This window comes from Salvelinus sp. IW2-2015, linkage group LG7 (assembly GCF_002910315.2).
Source record: "Salvelinus sp. IW2-2015 linkage group LG7, ASM291031v2, whole genome shotgun sequence".
NCBI classification, from domain to species: Eukaryota; Metazoa; Chordata; class Actinopteri; order Salmoniformes; family Salmonidae; genus Salvelinus; species Salvelinus sp. IW2-2015.
The window spans coordinates 7,026,284-7,046,002 of record NC_036847.1 but is presented as its reverse complement, the minus strand read 5'-3'; the positions used below and the strand labels follow the sequence as shown (position 1 = coordinate 7,046,002).

The following is a 19,719-nucleotide window of genomic DNA, read 5'->3' as shown; positions in this document are numbered from 1 at the left end:
GTCTGTAGACCCTGCCACATACGTACGGCTCTTGTCTGAACATTTCAATTGCGTCTCGACTTGGTCTCTATGCTGAYGTTTTTCCTGTTTGATTGCCTTATGGAGGGAATAACCACTGTTTCCCRGCTTTCAGTTTTGCGCGAATGCTGCCATCTATCCACGGTTTATGGTTTYGGTAGGTTTTAATAGTCATAGTGGGTACAACATCCCCTATAGACTTCCTGATAAACTCATATTACCATATCGGTGTATTCGTTGATGTTATTCTTAGAGGCTACCCGGAACATATCCCAGTCTGCGTGATCAAAACAATCTTGAAGCGTGGATTCCGATTGGTCAGACCAGCGTTGAATAGTCCTTAGCACGGGRACTTCCTGTTTTGAGTTTCTGCCTATAGGAAAGGAAGCCGAAATGGAGTCGTGGTCAGATTTGCCGAAGGGAGGGCGGGGGGAGGGCCTTGTAGTTGTTTCAAAAAGCTGAGTAGCAGTGGTCTAACGTTTTCTCAGAGCGAGTGCTACAGTCAATGTGTTGGTAGAACTTCGGTAGGGTTTCCCTCATTTGCTTCGTTACAATCCCCAGCTACAATAAATGCGTCCTCAGGATATGTGGTACCTACCTTTTTTAACCCACTGTTTTCTCTATCCTGTCTTACTCTGAAGCCATATGCTGTATGTCCTTTTCCAAGGTTGACTCACCGCTCGCACTATCAATCTCTCCCGTTTGCTCTAATTTCCATGTAGACTAGCTTTTGTTGAAACTCAGGCTGACCTTTCTCCACTACAGCTGTCAATGGCATTTATTCATAGAGTAGTGGCCTGGCTTCCCTTTCTCATCAAATCAATCTTTATTCATACAGCACATTTCAGACATGGAATGCAACACGATGTTGTATACAGGGGAAAAAACAGGAAAACAATGAAAATGTAAATATTTATTACACAAACACGAGGATAAAAACAACCAAAAGAATAACTAAAAACTGAACGACTAAAAAGCACCCTAAGGAAAAGCAAAGCAAAACAGGTATGTTTTAAGATCTCTTTTAAATATGTRCACAGTTTCGGCTCCACTCAGGTTCTCTGGCAGGCTATTCCAAAGGCTGGGGGCATAGTAACTTAAGGCTGCCAATCTATGTCTCTTGGTCCTAGGCTTTGGGAAGAGAGGGCCAGAGGACCTGAGGGACCTACTGGGTACAGAACTTCAAAGCATGTCTGACATGTATTGTGGTGCACAATTGTGGATTGACTTAAAAACCAATAGAAGATTCTTTAAAATTAATTCCAGAACTCACAGGCAGCCAGTGCAGAGACCTTAAAACCGGTGTAATGTGTGTTCTCCATTTGGTCTTGGTCAGTACCCGTGCTGCAGCATTCTGTATGTTTTGCGGTTTACCAATTTACTTTCTTGGGTAGACCAGACATGAGCGCATTACAGTAGTCAAGCCTGCTTGTAATAAAAGCATGTTTTTCACACAGAAAAAAAAGAACGCAGAAACAGTYTCTTGCTGCGTTTTGTAAACGTAGTTCTAAAATGCTTCTTATTGTAAATTCTGCTTGGCTTCAGTCACGGCTAGCTCCAAATCCAGAATTTTTAAAAGGACACATTTTGTGCTTGAGTTGCACTTCTCCACTCGGATGAGAAAATATTTGCTATCTTGATAAATCAGGTTCCACCCTTTTTTTTACAGGTACTTTTCTCCGGTGTAGTGTTTTTTCCCGGTAGCAAGTTAAAAGGCAAGATGAACTTTAAGCAAATCATTAGGACATGTAGCTGGCTATATTCTTTCTATGATAAACATTAGAAATTTGATGGCCATGCATAGTTTTTGCGTAAATAGCCTGAGAAACGGCTTAAGGTGGCAGGTGCATAAATGACCCACTCCCGACTCGGAAGTACTGTYTAAGAAAAATAACAGAACAGGACTCTTTCGAGCTCTACGGACAATTCCTTCGATCTTGTGGCTTGGTTTTTGGTCTGACATGCACTGTCAACTGTGGGACCTTATCTAGACAGATGTGTGCCTTTCCAAATCATGTCRAATCAATTGAATTTACCACAGGTGGACTCAAATCAAGTTGTAGAAACTTCTCAAGGATGATCAATGGAAACCGGATGCACCTGAGGTCAATTTCAAGTCTCCTAGCAAAGGGTCTGAATACTTATGTAAATGTGGTATTCCTGTTTTCTTTTKTTTTTATACATTTGCAAACATTCCTAAAAACCTGTTMTTGCGTTGTCATTATAGGGTATTGTGTGTAGATTGAGGAAAACATTTAATTTAATCCATTTGAGAATAAGGCTGTAACTTAACTGTGGAAAAAGTCGAGGGGTCTGAATACTTTCCGAATGCACTGTGTATATAAGCAAGCATATCGAACACAAGCAAGACAGACAGGCAGTCAAAATGGCTAAAACCACGGCAAAAGTTAACTTCAGTTTCAAATTGAAAAGTATAAAATGTTTTGGCCATATATGGCCTACCCAATAGCGTGAATACACACCGAAACTAGCCTATCATGTGAAAACATGTTAAAGTTAGCTTTCCACACACACAACCTCATTATCTCTTAATGGGGCTCCTGGGTGTGTTGGTCCTCTCCCCTTTGTCATTTTGCTCTCAGCTCACCCTTAAGAAGCCACTCTGCTTGCCAAAAGGGATTCTATTCAAATGAGCTAGGCCGTTGCTGTAGCTACCGTTTCTCACAGTCCATGACAGACCGGCCAAGTCCTCACATGCACACAGAGGTGTGTGTGTGTGTGTCTCGCATGGTAACATCTCTCCCCGGCTTGAGTTCTCTCTTCCCTTCCGGTCTCATCTCTGACTCCCGCTGGCTTTGTATGTTGTTTACCAACCACACAGGACCGTATTAGGAGCAGTATAGAGAATCTGAATGGAACAGCGGGTTGGTAACTGGTGTCTCCATTATTACCAGTGATGTAAAGTACTTAAGTAAAAATACTTGAAAGTACTACTTAAGTCGTTTTTTGGGGTATCTGTACTTTACGATTTTATTTTGACAACTTTTACTTCACTACATTCCTAAACAAAATGATGTACTTTTTACTTTTTCCCTGACACACCCAAAAGTACTCGTTACATTTTGAATGCTAAGCAGGACAGGAAACTGGTCCAATTCAGGCGCTTATCAAGAGAGCATCCCTGGTCATCCCTACTGCCTCTGATCTGGRGGACTCACTAAACACATGCTTTATTTGTAAATTATGTTAGTGTGCCCCTGGTTATCCGTAAAGGYAAAAAAGYAAATGGTGCCGTCTGGTTTGCTTAATATAATGGAATTTGAAATTATTKATACTTTTGATACTTAAGTATATTTTGATACTTAAGTATATTTMATCAATTACATTTACTTTTGATACTTAAGTATATTGAAWACCAAATACTTTMACTRWWYRWSAAMTWMAKTMMMWSWSMMTMACTTTTACATTTTCTATTAAGGTATCTTTACTTTTACTCAAGTATGACAATTGGGTACTTTTTCCACCACTGATTTTTACTGTCTACAGCTGTAGACCATCAGTCTGTTGGGTTGCTAGTTTCTCATTAGCCTGTTAGTAGTGATCTTCTCGGGGTCTGAAATTGAGATCGGAACTGAATTGGATCCGCAAAATTTCCACATTATCCAGCCTTTATACAACCATTTCAGCAACCATGTAAGAAGAATTAGCAACTTGACCAAAATAATGAACCCGATTTTTGTTCGGACTACATCATCTTGTGCCTTATTGCTTAATTACAGGCTAGAACACTTTACCAATGCAAGAAGATACTAGTAGCTTCCAGCTTTGTAGGCTAGCTTTCCTCGTTAGCTTCCAGCTGAAGCTATCAATTCACTARACTGGTACTTTGTGATAATATGCTGACTTCAAAGCTGATTGTCACCAAAAACCATAGTCATTGGCAAAAACGTTATGCATTCACTTCGTCTCCCTCGGCCTAGTCACGTTTGTCCTGTCTCTCYCTGTCTGTGTAAATGACGTCATTAGGTCCTAAAGAGAGAGACTTTTATGAAAGAGATTGCTTATTCTATGCAAATGTTGTTAAGTACAATAAAATAAGTCCCAAATGGAAAGAGAAGTGATTGTTTTTCATCAGTATGCCCAAGAAATCAGCCAAAACAAACCCACTAACCCGATGCGTGCACACACTCCTACTGAATATGCATTCACCTGACTAGACCTAGGCTACATCTTGATTTTCCCAGGTAATCAATAGATTTACCATTCAAATAAATGATTACCGTTAGGTTGTTAAAAACAAAGTCAGATTTGATTGTATAATTGACATCGATTTAAGGCAGCCCCCCGCAACCCTCTCATTCTTAGGGGTTGGGTTAAATGCGGGAGACACATCTTTGGTTGAACGCATTCAGTTGTACAACTGACTAGGTATCCCCTTTCCTTTACATGTCTGTCTAGGAAAAATGGACACATTTCAAATGTAATGCTGTCGAGCTCAAAAGATCTGTCTGGATCAAGTGCCGTTCTTTTTTTTGTTGCTGTGGTATCGTGATGATATAGAGTATCATGATACTTAACCAGGTATCTGTATCGAAGTTAGTTCTGGTATCGTGACCACTAGTTGGCAGTGGTCACAATCGGCAGCCTTTTATAACACACGGCTACAATATTTTTTGTAGAATAGGAATCAGTCTAACACACACAGGAAGATTAACTTGGTCAAGAATGTTTGTTCAGAAAGATTGTGTCTAACTGCTTTATGCTGACAAATAGGCTAGTCCTATCACACTTGACTTGAGTCATTCAACATTAGTTAACAAACTTTTATTTGAAAGATAATAGCCCAAACTAGCAAATTGAATAAATAAAACAAATTAATGAAATAGCTCAGGTCTTGAAAGAGCAGCTCCTCTCCCACAACAAGTAGCCTTTTTTACCCCTCAACATGTGCAGATCGCAGTGGCTCGTTTTCAGAAAGAAAATATGCCGGTTTGTCATAAAATGATATTTTGACACATTTGGCTTGATGAAAAGGGACCCCCTGACAATCGTTTTAAGATAATTAAATGTGTGAAATTTGAATTTGTTGTTTAGGAACGAAACTCTTTCAATATGTCGGATCCGGTCGGTATTCCACATAGCGGGAACCAACCTGTGATCCAACCTGAGGGTCAACTACAGAATTCCAGGCCCAACTTCCAAGGGTCAAGGATGGGTTTAGCAGTGGGAGATCGGTTACTCCTCAGAAATTTTACCCAATAATTGGTCACTGTCTGCRGTCTTTAGCCCTCCTCACCCCTTAGTTCAAGCATAGATGGGCATAAATGTAATTTGACACATGATTGTGCGTTGTCATAAGTTGCCTAAACTTTCTTGTCTGAGGTGAGGTGACTGCAACACTTTTTGGTACTTAAAGCAAATGTGCTGCCTATCCTGTTACAGCACAAAGGCCTGAAGCTGTAAGCCATGCAAACCATCTGAGATAAAAGTATCCTCCAAGCTCAAGTCCTAGGGCCCTTTGGCCTGTAGGAGCAGACAGTTGGCGCTCCCAGAGCATTCCACAGATCACATGGAGAATAGATTACATACTGTAGCATTCATGCAAAGAAAAATATTGTAGATAATAGGTTTGGGCGGTATACCGGGTTATTTTGAAAAAGCCACGGGGTTGGTTTTTCAACACCGTCAACAAATTGAAACGTTTTTGTAGCTACTTTTTTAAGCATTACCTGTTGTCAACTTGTGCAATACGTTAAGAGATYAAGCGGATTTGTGTTAATTTCACCTGTCACATTATTTAATATTATGACGCTTACGGTAGTTCCCCAGAACAGTCGAGCCAGTCACGTGTGTTTTGTAAATGGTACAACGGGAGACGACCGGAGCTGGTGAGTCCATAGTGTTCTATATCTATTGGCGGGTCTCGAAGTTACACTTGTATGCAATTCACTGCTAAACGTTTGCRATCAGATATCTTATGGCTTTCTGACAGAAGTCAAAAAGCTCTGGATGAGTTATCTGTACAGCTGCCATTTCTTCCATGTGCTTCCTACTAGCTTTTTTYMTTRTCRRCRSRTRTRRTCRCKRKTSRMCRSCGRYRACARYRYRMSRTRTRRSWWSYYAYAYSKYRYRKWCAKKWRTMTMRWRWTMRYCAKWWTRTCTCTRTRMSMYMKMKRWKTKMKWYRMRMTGTAACTTAATGAGCTGGATTTGCCTYTCTTTGCAATTTTAGTTTGTTTTTGCTCGTTAGCATTTAGCTAAAAGTGTATGTGATTTCACTATTTGTTTGTGCTAATTTTGTTAGCATTCTGGTAATTGAGGCCCAATGGGCGTGTTGTGTTTTCAGCGCCCCCTTTGTGTGCTATGCCGTTAATACTGTAAATCCTGGGATGAGAGAAGGACGATATGTCCCAAGCCTAGTCGATAACACTTYTTGTGAATGTACGTGACGTTTTGGGATGCAACACTCCCCTTACTTTAGGTGCTAGTTTCTCTCGTGCGGGTGTAACCCTGTCATATTTGKTATATTTCTGTGAAAATGAGAGGCTGGAGGCGAGAGTGCTGTTCGGGTAAGAATGGGTGAAGGATACGGAGTTTCAGTTATAGTTCAGCTGTGATCTTTTGGAATCCGGTGCTCTGTATTTGTGTTGATCATACAACAGTGTGGAGAGGTAGGCCTTAAAATATTTTGTATTTTAAGGTATACCGGTATAGATTTGTACAATATCGTATAGATAACGATTTATGTTAATACAGTGCTTCTTCAKTGTCAGTTTTGTCCTAGTTTAGTTTTGTATAAAGTAAATCAAAATAGAGAAAGCCCATTAAAARCACTTAGAATGTGTTTGCCGCCATCTTGCATTATTTTCCGTTAAGCGCCGGCCGTCGGCTAATCAGCCGGTTACAGACTCGTTTTCAGCCGGCTACTTTTTCCACTTCATATTAARTAGGCTACTTTTCGTTTAAAAGTTTTAATTCGCCAGTCCGTCGAGCCCTCTCCCGCTAGAATGATTCGATATGCATCTTCTAGAAATCTGTTGATAGGATAAGAGGCCTGTCAGTCACAAAGCGAGCGATGTCCAGCCTCCCCGGACAATTTGTGTGCACTGTGGTTGGTTGCAGTCAAATTTCTTTACACGGAGGAGGGAGAGAGCACGATGCTCGTGAAATTTACACTTCCCGTGTAATGCAAGTGGGAACGATGAGTCAAAATCGACGACTAATTAGCCTAATTATTGTTTTCTGGCACATTTCATTTATTTTCTTTTGTGGTTCACTTTAGCCAGCTATGTGGAGTCGTGGCGCATTGTATGCTATTTACTGTGCTTTTGATTGACAATTGAACAGCAAGTGTTGACAAGTTTTTAAAAGTTGTCGAACTGTCTGAATAAAGTCGATCCGCTATATCASTTTGCCACTCATAAATCATGCAACGTGGTTGTACCGTGCCTTCAAAGCATTCTTACCCCTTGACTGATTCCACATTTTGTTGTGTTACAGCCTAATCCAATTCAAAATGGATTACATTTTAGATTTTTGTCACTGGCTTACACACAACACCCCATAATGTCAAAGTGGAATTAGGTTTTTAGAATGTTTTACTTAAATCCATGGTATCGCATTGGGACAAGTAAACCAAATGATTTCCTAGGTTTCCTTAACTAGGATGTCGGAGCTTGCCAGATAGTGTCGCTAAAGTGGGCGACTCATCAGTCAGTGTAGCCTACCGATAGAGCGCTGTTTATTTGGCTCCATAATTCGCATATGCTACTGGCAGGCCTAGTCTTTTTGGCGATTATCTGCAGATAAAGTCTAAAAACATTKAATGAAGAGGGTGAATCATCACTGCAGGAGCAATAGGTAGTGGAGCGCCTCATTCTTGTCCAWCTGTAATAATTAGGGCCCTCGCYGAATCCAGGTATTCAAACGGAATATTCRAAAATCTATTGACCTTAGTCGGGAATCAACTAAATGTATTGAACATGTCATTTATTTGCTGAAGTTTATCGTAAGACTTGGWACAGAATGCGTCAGTGATTTGTGTTTCCTGCAACTTTCTGAAGAGGCAACGAGAAAGCCCCTGTCTGTGTGTGTGCAGTCCTCGTGTCTACCACTTATGCTAATGACTACCTTTCTTTCTCAATTCATTGTTAACTACAAAGTAACATATGCCTTCCTGGCAGAATGATATGATGAGTATTTGCATCAATCCAGTGGCCATTTGTTTTGCAAACTCTGCAGTCATATGAGCGCTATAGAAACATTGATAACCAAACAGTCTCTCTATTTTTGGTCCACCAGCCACTGTGGCAGGTAGATTTAAACATCTGCAAGTGGAGTTGGGCAAAAAATGGAATTGTCCTTCGCAGTCATAGGATCATGCACATCTCATAAGACACATTTAGAGCTTTTATTATGCAGAAATTTAATAAAAAAATACCGCCATACACACTTTCATATGGCGAGGAGCACAGGGCCTACACCAACACGGCTTCTCCTCGCTTGTCGATCGTGGTWGAGTCCAAAATTCACCAATGAGTGTGTTTTGAGGCATTCCCTGAGAACAGTCAGTCACCCACCCTAGTCCGCCGACACTCAGTTCACCACCCAGAAAAACATCCCAGACCAGAGGCTAGGAGACACAGACAGCAGGTAAGGCTAACCCAGAGAGAGGGCGAGAGAGTTCAGGCTAACACCAGATAGACGGAGACTAACAAAGAAGAGCCGCTGGAAATGGCAGCCATTTTGCTCCTGCGTTTGTTTATGTAATAGGAGCACTGTTTATTTAGGCTCATTGGTCCATGCAGGCAACCTCTCACTGGATCCACTCCTAACCAGAAACCACAACRGCTAGACTAGAGGGACACTAAGGAGAAGACTTCATTTCCTGGTGGAGTGAATYAGTGTGTTGATATGAAATGAATGGGAGTTTGATGAACAGATTGCCTTGTTGTGTTCCTATTGTTGATGTGCGGACATTAGTGGTGACCTGTCATGGTCTGGCACCAAACAGGGAAAAAACTGACTAAAACATGGAGGGGCTACCAGAACTTGTTTTTGTCTTCCGTTGCAAATCATTTTGCTACGGCGTGCACTAATGAATACAATCCTGAACTGTTTATAGTATGTGTCCAGCAGGTTTGCTGTGTGAGCTGCTGCCTGTCCTGACGTGGTTGCGGAGGAGGAAGTTGCCGTGCCAGTGACCAGTGAGGCCCGCTATAGGGACCATGCTCTAGAGGCTCACCTCCCTCTCCGATAGCACCTGGAGGTCCGGCTTTGACCCTGTACAATGAACAACGATGATAAATTCTACGACGCCGTAACAGGTGGGTGTSCCTGTCCGCACAGGGGGGGGCGTACATAATAGAATGACTTACCAGACCTTCAGAGGTAACCACAAACCTGTCGGAGAACACGCACACAGAGGGAGAGAACATTGACAGTTTACCTTTTTTTTTTATCACTCTTATCAGGGTCCTGTGTGGAAGTGGAAGTTCTGAAACGGGAGAAGTTACTTGTTTTAGCAACGTTCTCAAATACATTTTTATCTTGTTTTATATCTAATGAACATGACCCTTTTTTTTCTTTTTTTTTTCTCTTGGTGTTTTGGAATGTTGCTCTGACAACTGTCATGGTCAGGACTCAGGAGTTAGAGGTGCGTCTTTGTACTGTACTTCACACTGTGGCCCAGTGCCACACAATATGCTGTAACCTGAGCAGCTTAACTGACAGCTTCAGTAACGCAGCGGTCTATACAGCGTCCATGATTTTGTCTTTGCCGTCAGCAGCAGCGGAGATGTGTGTGCCGTCTCGTCCTCTTATCAATCCCAGATCACGTGGCTAGAGGTGTTCCGTTTGACTCGGGGCCCCAATTATTTATTTTAAAATGTTAACGGGGCATCACACCTTTTCTCTTTTCCACGCCTACGATGCTTAGTTCAGCGTCAGACAGTGGCTGTCATGTCACAGTGTGTATCACGTCCATATTGCAGTCAGTTCTGCGGCTCCCCCTCATGTAGTCATTGCTTTGACCTGTAGCCTAATTGCAAGACTGTTTACTTTATTATTATACGAGCATATTATATCATTCTATATTAGGTAACCTTGTCAGGCAAGGTGAGTTGTGTGCAGTATAGCTTTTCCCTAATTTGTGGCCAACCCTTTYATGTGTGTTAGGCTTGGACTCTGATGAGTCGTATGAAGGCGCGTCGGAGGCCAGTTTTAAAGACGCGGGGGTGTACGACGACACCCAGAGGAGCAACGGCTCCACGTCACCGGAGAACGGAATCGGGAAGCGCAGGTACGCTGAGAATCCTGCCGTGTCCTCTCCTCCCGAGTCTTCTCTGTTTCTTTCTCTCTGTCGTCGCTCTCTTGCTTTCTGTCGCTTTCGCGCTCTCTTTCTTTATTAGTCTCTCTCTCTCACCCCTTCCACATTGTTAATAGCTTTAACCCTGGTAGAAGACTGGCCAGTTCTCATGCTCCTCTTAACTCTAACCCAGTCAGTCCGCATGACGACACCCGACAGGTCAGCCTCTACCATCGCATACTGTATTACTGATAGTCATCATAGGGAGACTCCCCTTCCCTCGGATTCTCTGCTAGACACTAATATGTTGTCTCTCTGTGTGTGTTTTTGACTTTCTCCTAACATCTTTCAGGACAACGCTACCTGCCCCAATGTTCTCCAGGAACAACTTCAGTGTGTGGGGCATTCTGAAGAAATGCATTGGACTGGTAAGGYCTACAGACCATATCTAAAGAACCACTTTGTGATCACACATGTATCTTTAGACCGTGACGTTCTCTGGGTCTCTACTATGCCAGTGAGTTTGATTTCATCCCACTTGTGTGAAAGTATTTTGCGTTCTTATCTTGCGCATTTTCTGTCTGTCTGTGTGTGTCTGTGTGTGTGTGTGTGTGTGTGTGTGTGCAGGAGCTGTCCAAGATCACCATGCCCATCGTGTTCAACGAGCCCCTGAGCTTCCTCCAGCGGATCACAGAGTACATGGAGCACACATACCTCATTAACAAAGCCTGCTCGCTGTCTGACTCCATTGAGCGCATGCAGGTGAGAGACTGAATGTAGCTGGATCACAACTAGACTGTGTGTGTGTGTGTGTGAGCCAGTGAATCCTGCGGCTGACTCCTCCCCTCCGTTCTTCCCAGGCGGTAGCTGCTTTTGCCGTGTCGGCCGTGGCGTCGCAGTGGGACAGGACTGGAAAGCCCTTCAACCCTCTGCTAGGAGAGACCTATGAACTAACGCGGTGAGGGGACAGGGCTGCAACGCTCCCATACAAAGTGACACAGAGAGGAGTTGTAAAAAGCTGTGTAGCTCTGGACAGTTCCTTCCTGTCTTTGACTAGAAATGCACATGTTATTGGCCTTTTTAATAGGACATCTTTACCTGCCTTCAACCATGAATTTAACAACACTTGTTTTCCTCTGCTGACCTTATTTTCAGGAGGCTATGATAACAATCTTTGTCTCCTTTTCACTTCCTCTCCTGCCTACTCTCGCCCCCCCCAGAGAGGACCAGGGCTACAGGCTGATCTCGGAGCAGGTCAGCCACCACCCCCCTGTCAGTGCCTTCCATGCTGAGAGCCTGGTCGGGGACTTTGTCTTCCACGGCTCTATCTACCCCAAACTCAAGTTCTGGGGCAAGAGTGTGGAGGCTGAGCCCAAGGGAACTATCACYCTAGAGCTCCTCAAGTGAGTCAAACGTGGGAGGGTGGTAGGGTGGGTGGTAGGGTGGGTGTTTTTGGATCTATACCTGGTCATGGGGTTCTGTTTGGTTGTTTTCTGTGCTTTGTCAAAGCCAGTACCGCTTCAGCTTCTATAACCCTATTTTTCTTTACAAAGTCTCTCTTGTTGTGTGTGAGTCCATTGCACTGAGGCTGTGTTTGCTGCCCCTCTCRTCCCCTCCTCTCCCCAGGCACGGTGAGGTCTATACGTGGACCAACCCTTTCTGCTGTGTACACAATGTCATCCTGGGCAAACTGTGGATCGAGCAGTACGGCACTGTGGAAATCCTCAACCACAGGTGAGTGAAGGACTGGATATTATAGTTGATCTTATTTTTACATTCAATTCCTGGTTTGGAGGCATACAGATGTGTATATATCCACCACTTTCAGCATAGGGGTCAATCTTACCTTCCATTTKAGTCAAATGTTCACTTGCAATCATGCYTTGACGTCAATGGGACACCAAGTGAAAATTTGTCTTAAGTAGTAGTTAGGATTCGCCCTTTTAATTTGTATTTGTACAGACAGTAGTTGAGCCATAATGGCATGGAGTGAAGACAGTAGTTGAGCCGTAATGGTATAGCATGGTTTGTCTTTTCTCCTCATTGTTCTCGTTCCTTTCTGTCCCGAGCAGTACTGGAGATAAGTGTGTGCTGAACTTCAAGCCGTGTGGCATGTTTGGAAAGGAGCTGCACAGGGTGGAGGGCTACATTCAGGATAAGAGGTATGTGGAGGTATTGGCATCATTCTGATACACCGACTACGGCTTACTTCTCTGGTCCTGAATTCACTGGTCCAGTTAAGTGTTTGCTAACACTTTTGCCTGGGTCGTGTTCAGTAACGTTTCTAAATGTTTTCTCCCTGCTAAACACGGCCCTGGTGGGTATAATAAATKATATCTTCCATTTAGGAGACTCCAAAGCGACTTAGTCATGCGTGCATATATTTTACGAATGGGTGGCCCTGGGAATCGACCCACATTCCTGAGGTTGAAAGTGCAARGCTCTACCAACTGAGCCGTACAGGACACATAATGGTAGCACAGTGTCATTCTCTGTCAGTACAGCAGTATTTGGTTGCTGATGTCTCCTCCCATCTCTGTCCCTGGCAGTAAAAAGAAGCTTTGTGTGATCTATGGGAAGTGGACCGAGTGCATGTGGAGCATGGACCCCCAGACGTACGAGTCCAACAAGAAGGCTGAGAAGAAGGCAGACTCTAAGAAACAGAAGAGTCTGGTGAGTGGGCGTCTCACGACATGGAGCAAATGATATGTATTTTATGTCTTTTTTTTAGCAGGAAAGATATAACAAGTCATACATGTCATCGTCAACATAAAAAAAGAAATGCATTGGAAACCAGTGGAAAAACAAACGCGCGCGCACACACACGCACGCCTACACGCATACATACATGCATCAACACCTCAGAATCCAGAGAATTAATTTCATAATACTAACGTAGAGCTTGCTTTACTTGCACACAATATAGCTTGGTCGCCCCCAGTGGTCCACCTCCCTGCAAGTTTTTTTTCTTCTCCAAAGCAGATTGAGCCTAATAGTCTGTGTGCCGAAACGTGGTTTCTTACCCAATCAATTACTGGGAGGTTATAGATATGGAGTGTGTGGCTCTTTGTTTTCATAGCTTGTGTTTTATTGTTTGACACATTGTAAATAGGCCTACACAACATTTACTTCTCTTGATAACTCTCCTCTGATTTTGATTTCCTGATGATTCTGGCAACACGCCATGACGTTATGTCAAGGTAAAAAAATAAATAAATAAATGTAGTCTACGGTAGGTCACTGTTGGTAGTCTGTAGCCCCTAATGTATGTTCTATATATGGTACTTTCTATAAATGATGGGGCCAATGTGTGACAATGGTTTATGTGGATCAATGGTTTGAAACAAAAATGAAAAAGATTGTTATGCAGTTCCTCGTMTATTTAGAGAAATAAAAGGGAATTGATGCCAAATTAGCCCGTAACTCCACCGAACAACAACATAGGCCTAGGACCATATCCTTTAAAATTTGTCATTTCATAACTTTATCACCAGATTATATCTTGAATAGGGCCTGGGGTCATATCGAGTTATTTCAAATGTATTTAGTAGCGCGGATTTCCAAATGCCTGTATTGCAAGTATCTAGTTTTTTGGTTTGTTTTTATGAGCGTTTTATGTCTGCTTGTTCTCATGTCTTTTTGGTCTCGTCTCCCTCGCTCTTTCCGTGCTTTGCAGTGTGCACCTTCCAGGACACACAACAAGCCCCTCCCCCTGCCACTCACAACAACAGAGATCGCCTCTTGCTCTCTGATAACAAGCATTCCCCAAACCAAACTTGTGGTTTGGTCCACCAGAATCGGTCATATGGACARCGAAACACATTGAGACATTATTTTACTGTAACAGAGGAGAACTTAACCTTTCTAACGCCCTCTTTGTCTTGACTCCCAAAATGACGCACTGAGCAGACTACTAAACTGGAGTATTAATGAACATTGATTCTAGAAAAACGCTTGGTTTCTGTTGGCACAACATTACGSTACCAAGTAGCCTAAGGCTAGCAGCATTTTAGTGATATGTGCTAGCTGTTTAGTCTGTGTTTTTATAAATGTATAATGAGCTTAAAAAGCATTTATATGAGGAATTGACAACTRGTTCTCATTCTGAGAAWTAAGCATATTSTTATCCAGGTWGGTAGACCACTTGATTTCAACATCTAAACAAAGTGAAGAGGCTAGCATGCTGTTCACAGGTGAAGGACAGGAGGGTATGTTCATAGCAGTTCAKCTGAAGTTGGCTAGTCTCAGGGTTGCCAGGGCTAGCTACAATTTCTAGRCCAATMWKCACTCAAAACCCGCCCACTAGGCCTGAAAACTACTCCCCCCCCCCAAAAATGTTTTTGCAGCAAGAGAGGAGTTGGCGCGTTTCTCCAATAGGAAAACTATTGGTTCATCACACCAAATMATTTAATCTGAACTGTAGAAGGGAATGGTTAAACCTTAAACACAATGTTAAAAGTGTTAATTAAAGTCACATAGCTCAAAAATAAACACATTTTCAACTGGAGTATGAAAACTGAAAATCAAAAAGCCCCAAGTTTGCTTTTTGGCAAATTTTATTTCATAACAAAATTTGAGTTCATGTTTGGCTCCAGCCCGATGTCCCAGTAATCCATCCCTCTGTAGCAAGATGGAGAGAGAGAGGAGATCCATCATGAGTCCAGTACATTAAGAGTTTTATTCTACTAATTAATCAATAACTACTATTATAATTTGATAGTCAGTAATGAAGTGAATCTGTTCCTCAGACTTCAACTAGCAAATGTTAGCTYGCCTGCTACTACCTACAGGGCTCGAATCTAACTTTTTTCCATCACTGTCCCAGAATTGTCCCAAACTTATGATGAACCGTCCCAAATTACATTTGAAATGTTTTGATATGCCAACATGGGTCTACTCTAGGACCTAGGTCATTCAGTGGTTTACCAAAAAAACTAATGMGAGTAGCCTACTACTGAAATAGATAAAAGGAGACTGTCAATTGAGCCATAAATTCACATAAAAAAAAAGCATAAAAAAGAAGCCAACATTATAATAATATTTATATACATTTTGCATAAATGTACATAAATAATTAGCCTGCATGTGAAAGTGTAGCCTAGGTTGTATGCGTGTTTGCTACAGCTTCATGTCCACATCAATGCTGARGAGAGGCGACAAATGTAGCTAATGAGACTTTTTTTAGTGGCATAAATATAGGCTAAACGGCAGTCATGTTTGACAATTTTGYTGTAGTATTATTAAAATCTAGTTTCTGACACATTCGAGGCACAGTTCATTCAGATCAAATGGTCACGAGTGGAGCGAGAGAGAGAGCGGCCAATGCACCCTTCCTCCCCAACACTCTCTCACTCAGCAACTGTCTGATAGCCAGCAGAAGCAGGTCACAGTGAAATTAATAGATAAAAAAAAATAAAAGAGAAATGCCATGGTGGCCGCGGTTTAATTTAGAAGTAGACCAAAACAACGCAACCCGCGACCAATACATTTTCACCTGKGACATTGTTTTCAAAATAGACCAATTTGGCAGGAAAACTACAGACATGGCAACCCTTGCAGTATTTTTTTAAATATTTATTTTTTATCTTTAACTAGGCAAGTCAGTTAAGAACAAATTCTTAATTTCAATGACGGCCTAGGAACAGTGGGTTAACTGCCTGTTCAGGGACAGAACGACAGATTTGTACKGTGTCACCTCGGGGATTTGAACTTGCAACCTTTCGGTTACTAGTCCAATGCTCTAACCACTAGGCTACCCTGGCTCATTAGCAAGTTGGCATGTGCATGAGAGACGTGTTAATTTTCCATAATGCATTGTCATCATGGAAAATTCTATGTGGACGGTTCTGGTTAAATTTGTAACAAAGGGCATTTTCATAAAAAGCAAGATCAATGATTACTGCAAAAAGGCAAGTTAAACTATTTTGATAAGTGGGTCTTATGGTTGTGGAAGGCTTATTTAGCATAGATATAATTTTACAAGCCCTGAATGAATTTAGATTACTGCGGACTGTTTTTAAATGCTGTATGTTGTCTTTAAGCCCACTTGGCTATGTAATTTGTCATTCTACTATCCAGAATAATGGAAAGGAATATAGCGTTGGGTGTTGTGCAATAGTCTATCCAACACAATTGCACACAGTAAACTGTCAAACCTGAGGCACAGAAATGTATGAAAACATTCGGTCATTACCTTGACACTTTCRCTGTGAAATCGAACAAGATCCTGCTGTAAATCAAGCAGACAACACACAATCAACATCAATTTACTAGGGCTATTAGATCCAACGTGGATCYCGGCACAACTGTCTTCACCGACGTAATGAATGGTACACCAAAATATTCTGGACGTTCTTTGCAAACACGTTTCCCCCGCACTCTAGCTGTTTGTCACCTGACAAGTTCTGCATAATTATTGAAGAACCACGTTAATGACCGTATCGATATTGGTTTTAAGTTTAAGGTGACTTTCGGTTAGAAGCATTTGATTTTTACTAACCCAGACATTATTTTGGATTTGTGTGCCCATAAACTGATTTCACGCCGTAACATAAGGACAGTAAATATTACGTAGTCACAGTGCATTTTTAAAAAATTATGAAATTTAACTAGGCAAGTCAGTTAAGCACAAATTCTTATTTACAATGACGGCCAATCCTGGCCAAACCCGGACGCCGCTGGGCCAATTGTGGCACTCCCAATCACGGCCGGCTGTGGAACAGCCTGGAATCGAACCAGGGTATGTAGTGACACCTCTAGCACTCAGATGCAGTGCCTTAGACCGCTGCGCCACTCGGGAGCCCAAGCATTTGTGAGATCTCGATGCCAAAAGAAAACTGTCCAACAACAAGATCCAGGATTATTTATTTAGTTTCTAGAAAGACCCATATAGTAAACCAGTCAAAACATTATGTTGTATGTTAATTTCAGTATTCTGTTTGTAGTAGACATAGTATGCTCATGGTACACGAAGTTAACATCCCTCCAGTTATTTCTGATGTTTTTTTTGTTGCTTTTATTCATAAGGAAAAATACACATTTCATTTGATTTTGTTAAAAGGGCTATTTATATCAGACGTGTGTCTGCGCGCGCCTGTGTTGTGTGGTCTGTATGTATCTCTACACAGGAGGAGCCTGAGGGGTTCGACAGCGACGATGCAGACAACATGCCTGAGGTCTTGGAGACAGTAGCTGTGATCCCTGGCAGCACCCTGCTGTGGAGGATATCGTCACGACCCCAACACTCTGCTAAGGTAACGCATGCCGGCGTGTCAACAAAGAAACGTGTACATTCACATGCTCATTCACACATACAAGTTGAGCGTATACCCAACATCATACACACAATTTTTCTACCATTTACCTACAGTAAAATTGTTTTTCCCTGATTGCATTCTACAGTTGTGGCCAAAAGTTTTGAGAATGACACAAATATWAATTTTCACAAAGTTTGCTGCTTCAGTGTCTTTAGTTATTTTTGTCAGATGTTACTATGGAATACTGAAGTATAATTACAAGCATTTCATAAGTGTCAAAYGCTTTTATTGACAATTACATGAAGTTGATGCAAAGAGTCAATATTTGCAGTGTTGACCCTTCTTTTTCAAGACCTCTGCAATCCGCCCTGGCATGCTGTCAATTAACTTCTGGGCCACATCCTGACTGATGGCAGCCCAGTCTTGTATAATCAATGCTTGGAGTTTGTCAGAATTTGTGGGTTTTTGTTTGTCCACCCGTGTCTTGAGGATTGACCACAAGTTCTCAATGGGATTAAGGTCTGGGGAGTTTCCTGGCCATTGACCCAAAATATCGAGGTTTTGTTCCCCGAGCCACTTAGTTATCACGTTTGCCTTATGGCAAGGTGCTCCATCATTCTGGAAAAGGCATTGTTCGTCACTAAACTGTTCCTGGATGGTTGGGAGAAGTTGCTCTCGGAGGATGTGTTGGTACCATTCTTTATTCATGACTGTGTTCTTAGGCAGAATTGTGAGTAAGCCCACTCCCTTGGCTGAGAAGCAATGGTCTCAGGATGCTTTACTGTTGGTATGACACAGGACTGATGGTAGCGCTCACCTTGTCTTCTCTGGACAAGCTTTTTTCCAGATGCCCCAAACAATCTGAAAGGGGATTCATCAGAGAAAATGACTTTACCCCAGTCCTCAGCAGTCCAATCCCTGTACCTTTTGCAGAATATCAGTCTATCCCTGATGTTTTTCCTGGAGAGAAGTGGCTTTTTTGCTGCCCTTCTTGACACCAGGCCATCCTCAAAGTCTTCGCCTCAATGTGCGTGCAGATGCACTCACACCGGCCTGCTGCCATTCCTGAGCAAGCTCTGTACTGGTGGTGCCCCGATCCCGCAGCTGAATCAARTTTAGGAGACCGTCCTGGCGCTTGCTGGACTTTCTTGGGTGCCCTGAAACCTTCTTCACAACAGTTGAACCGCTCTCCTTGAAGTTCTTGATGATCCGATAAATGGTTGATTAGGTGCAATCTTACTGGCAGCAATATCCTTGCCTGTGAAGCTCTTTTTGTGCAAAGCAATGATGACGGCACGTGTTTCCTTGCAGGTAACCATGATTGACAGAGGAAGAACAATGATTCCAAGCACCACCCTCCTTTTGAAGCTTCCAGTCTGTTATTCGAACTCAATCAGCATGACCAAATGATCTCCAGCCTTGTCCTCGTCAACACTCACACCTGTGTTAATGAGAGAATCACTGATATGATGTCAGCTGGTCCATTTGTGGCAGGGCTGAAATGCAGTGGCGCAATGGCGATTCAGTTCATTTGCATGGCAAAGAGGGACTTTGCAATTCATCGGATCACTCTTCATAACATTCTGAGGTTTTTCAAATTGCCATCATGCAAACTGAGGCAGCAGATTTTGTGAAAAATAATATTTATGTCATTCTCAACTTTTGGCCACGACTGTAATATAACATTTGTTGCTGTTTTCTTTGCGTATGACATGCAATGTGTTTTGATGTGCTGTTTCTTATGCCGGTCCCTAGTGGCCAATAGATCAATTACCTGTGATCACCTAGGCACAGGTGTGTCGAGGATATTTAATTGCTTCTCCTCCACACACTGATGAAGGCCTAAGCCGATACCCGTTGGTGTATTTTAATAATGACTTGGCCCATAAATAAAGGCTTTTTAATTTTCAAACCCACACGAGTGCCTGGACTCGTACTAGAGGTCGACCGATTATGATTATTGGAGGACCAAAAAAAGCCGACACCGATTAATCGGCCGATTTTTATTTATTTATTTATTATATATATATTTTTTTTTTTAAATTTGGAATAATGACAATTATAACAATACTGAATGAACACTTATTTTAACTTAATATAATACATCAATAAAATCAATTTAGCCTCAAATAAATAATGAAACATGTTCAATTTGGTTTAAATAATGCAAAAACAAAGTG

At 42.1% G+C, this 19,719-nt stretch overlaps 1 protein-coding gene across 4 annotated transcripts in view; it reads left to right on the top strand.

Annotated features, from left to right (window-relative positions):
* The window catches only part of LOC111966291 (oxysterol-binding protein-related protein 2-like), a 37,900-nt gene that overhangs the window by 4,959 nt on the left and 13,222 nt on the right, over window positions 1-19,719 (top strand). The window contains exons 2-12 of one of the 4 annotated variants that reach the window (XM_070444398.1): window positions 9,116-9,303; window positions 10,154-10,277; window positions 10,636-10,711; window positions 10,911-11,045; window positions 11,144-11,241; window positions 11,504-11,686; window positions 11,910-12,017; window positions 12,356-12,445; window positions 12,833-12,956; window positions 17,411-17,536; window positions 18,851-19,439. In XM_070444398.1, coding sequence (XP_070300499.1) covers window positions 9,267-9,303; window positions 10,154-10,277; window positions 10,636-10,711; window positions 10,911-11,045; window positions 11,144-11,241; window positions 11,504-11,686; window positions 11,910-12,017; window positions 12,356-12,445; window positions 12,833-12,956; window positions 17,411-17,536; window positions 18,851-18,949 — 1,200 coding nt within the window. In that variant the 5' untranslated portion in view covers window positions 9,116-9,266 and the 3' untranslated portion in view covers window positions 18,950-19,439. Of the gene's footprint in view, window positions 1-9,101; window positions 9,304-10,153; window positions 10,278-10,635; window positions 10,712-10,910; window positions 11,046-11,143; window positions 11,242-11,503; window positions 11,687-11,909; window positions 12,018-12,355; window positions 12,446-12,832; window positions 12,957-17,410; window positions 17,537-18,850; window positions 19,440-19,719 lie in introns of those variants that run through there. The other 3 variants (XM_023990806.1, XM_023990804.2, XM_023990803.2) reach the window with 3 other exon arrangements.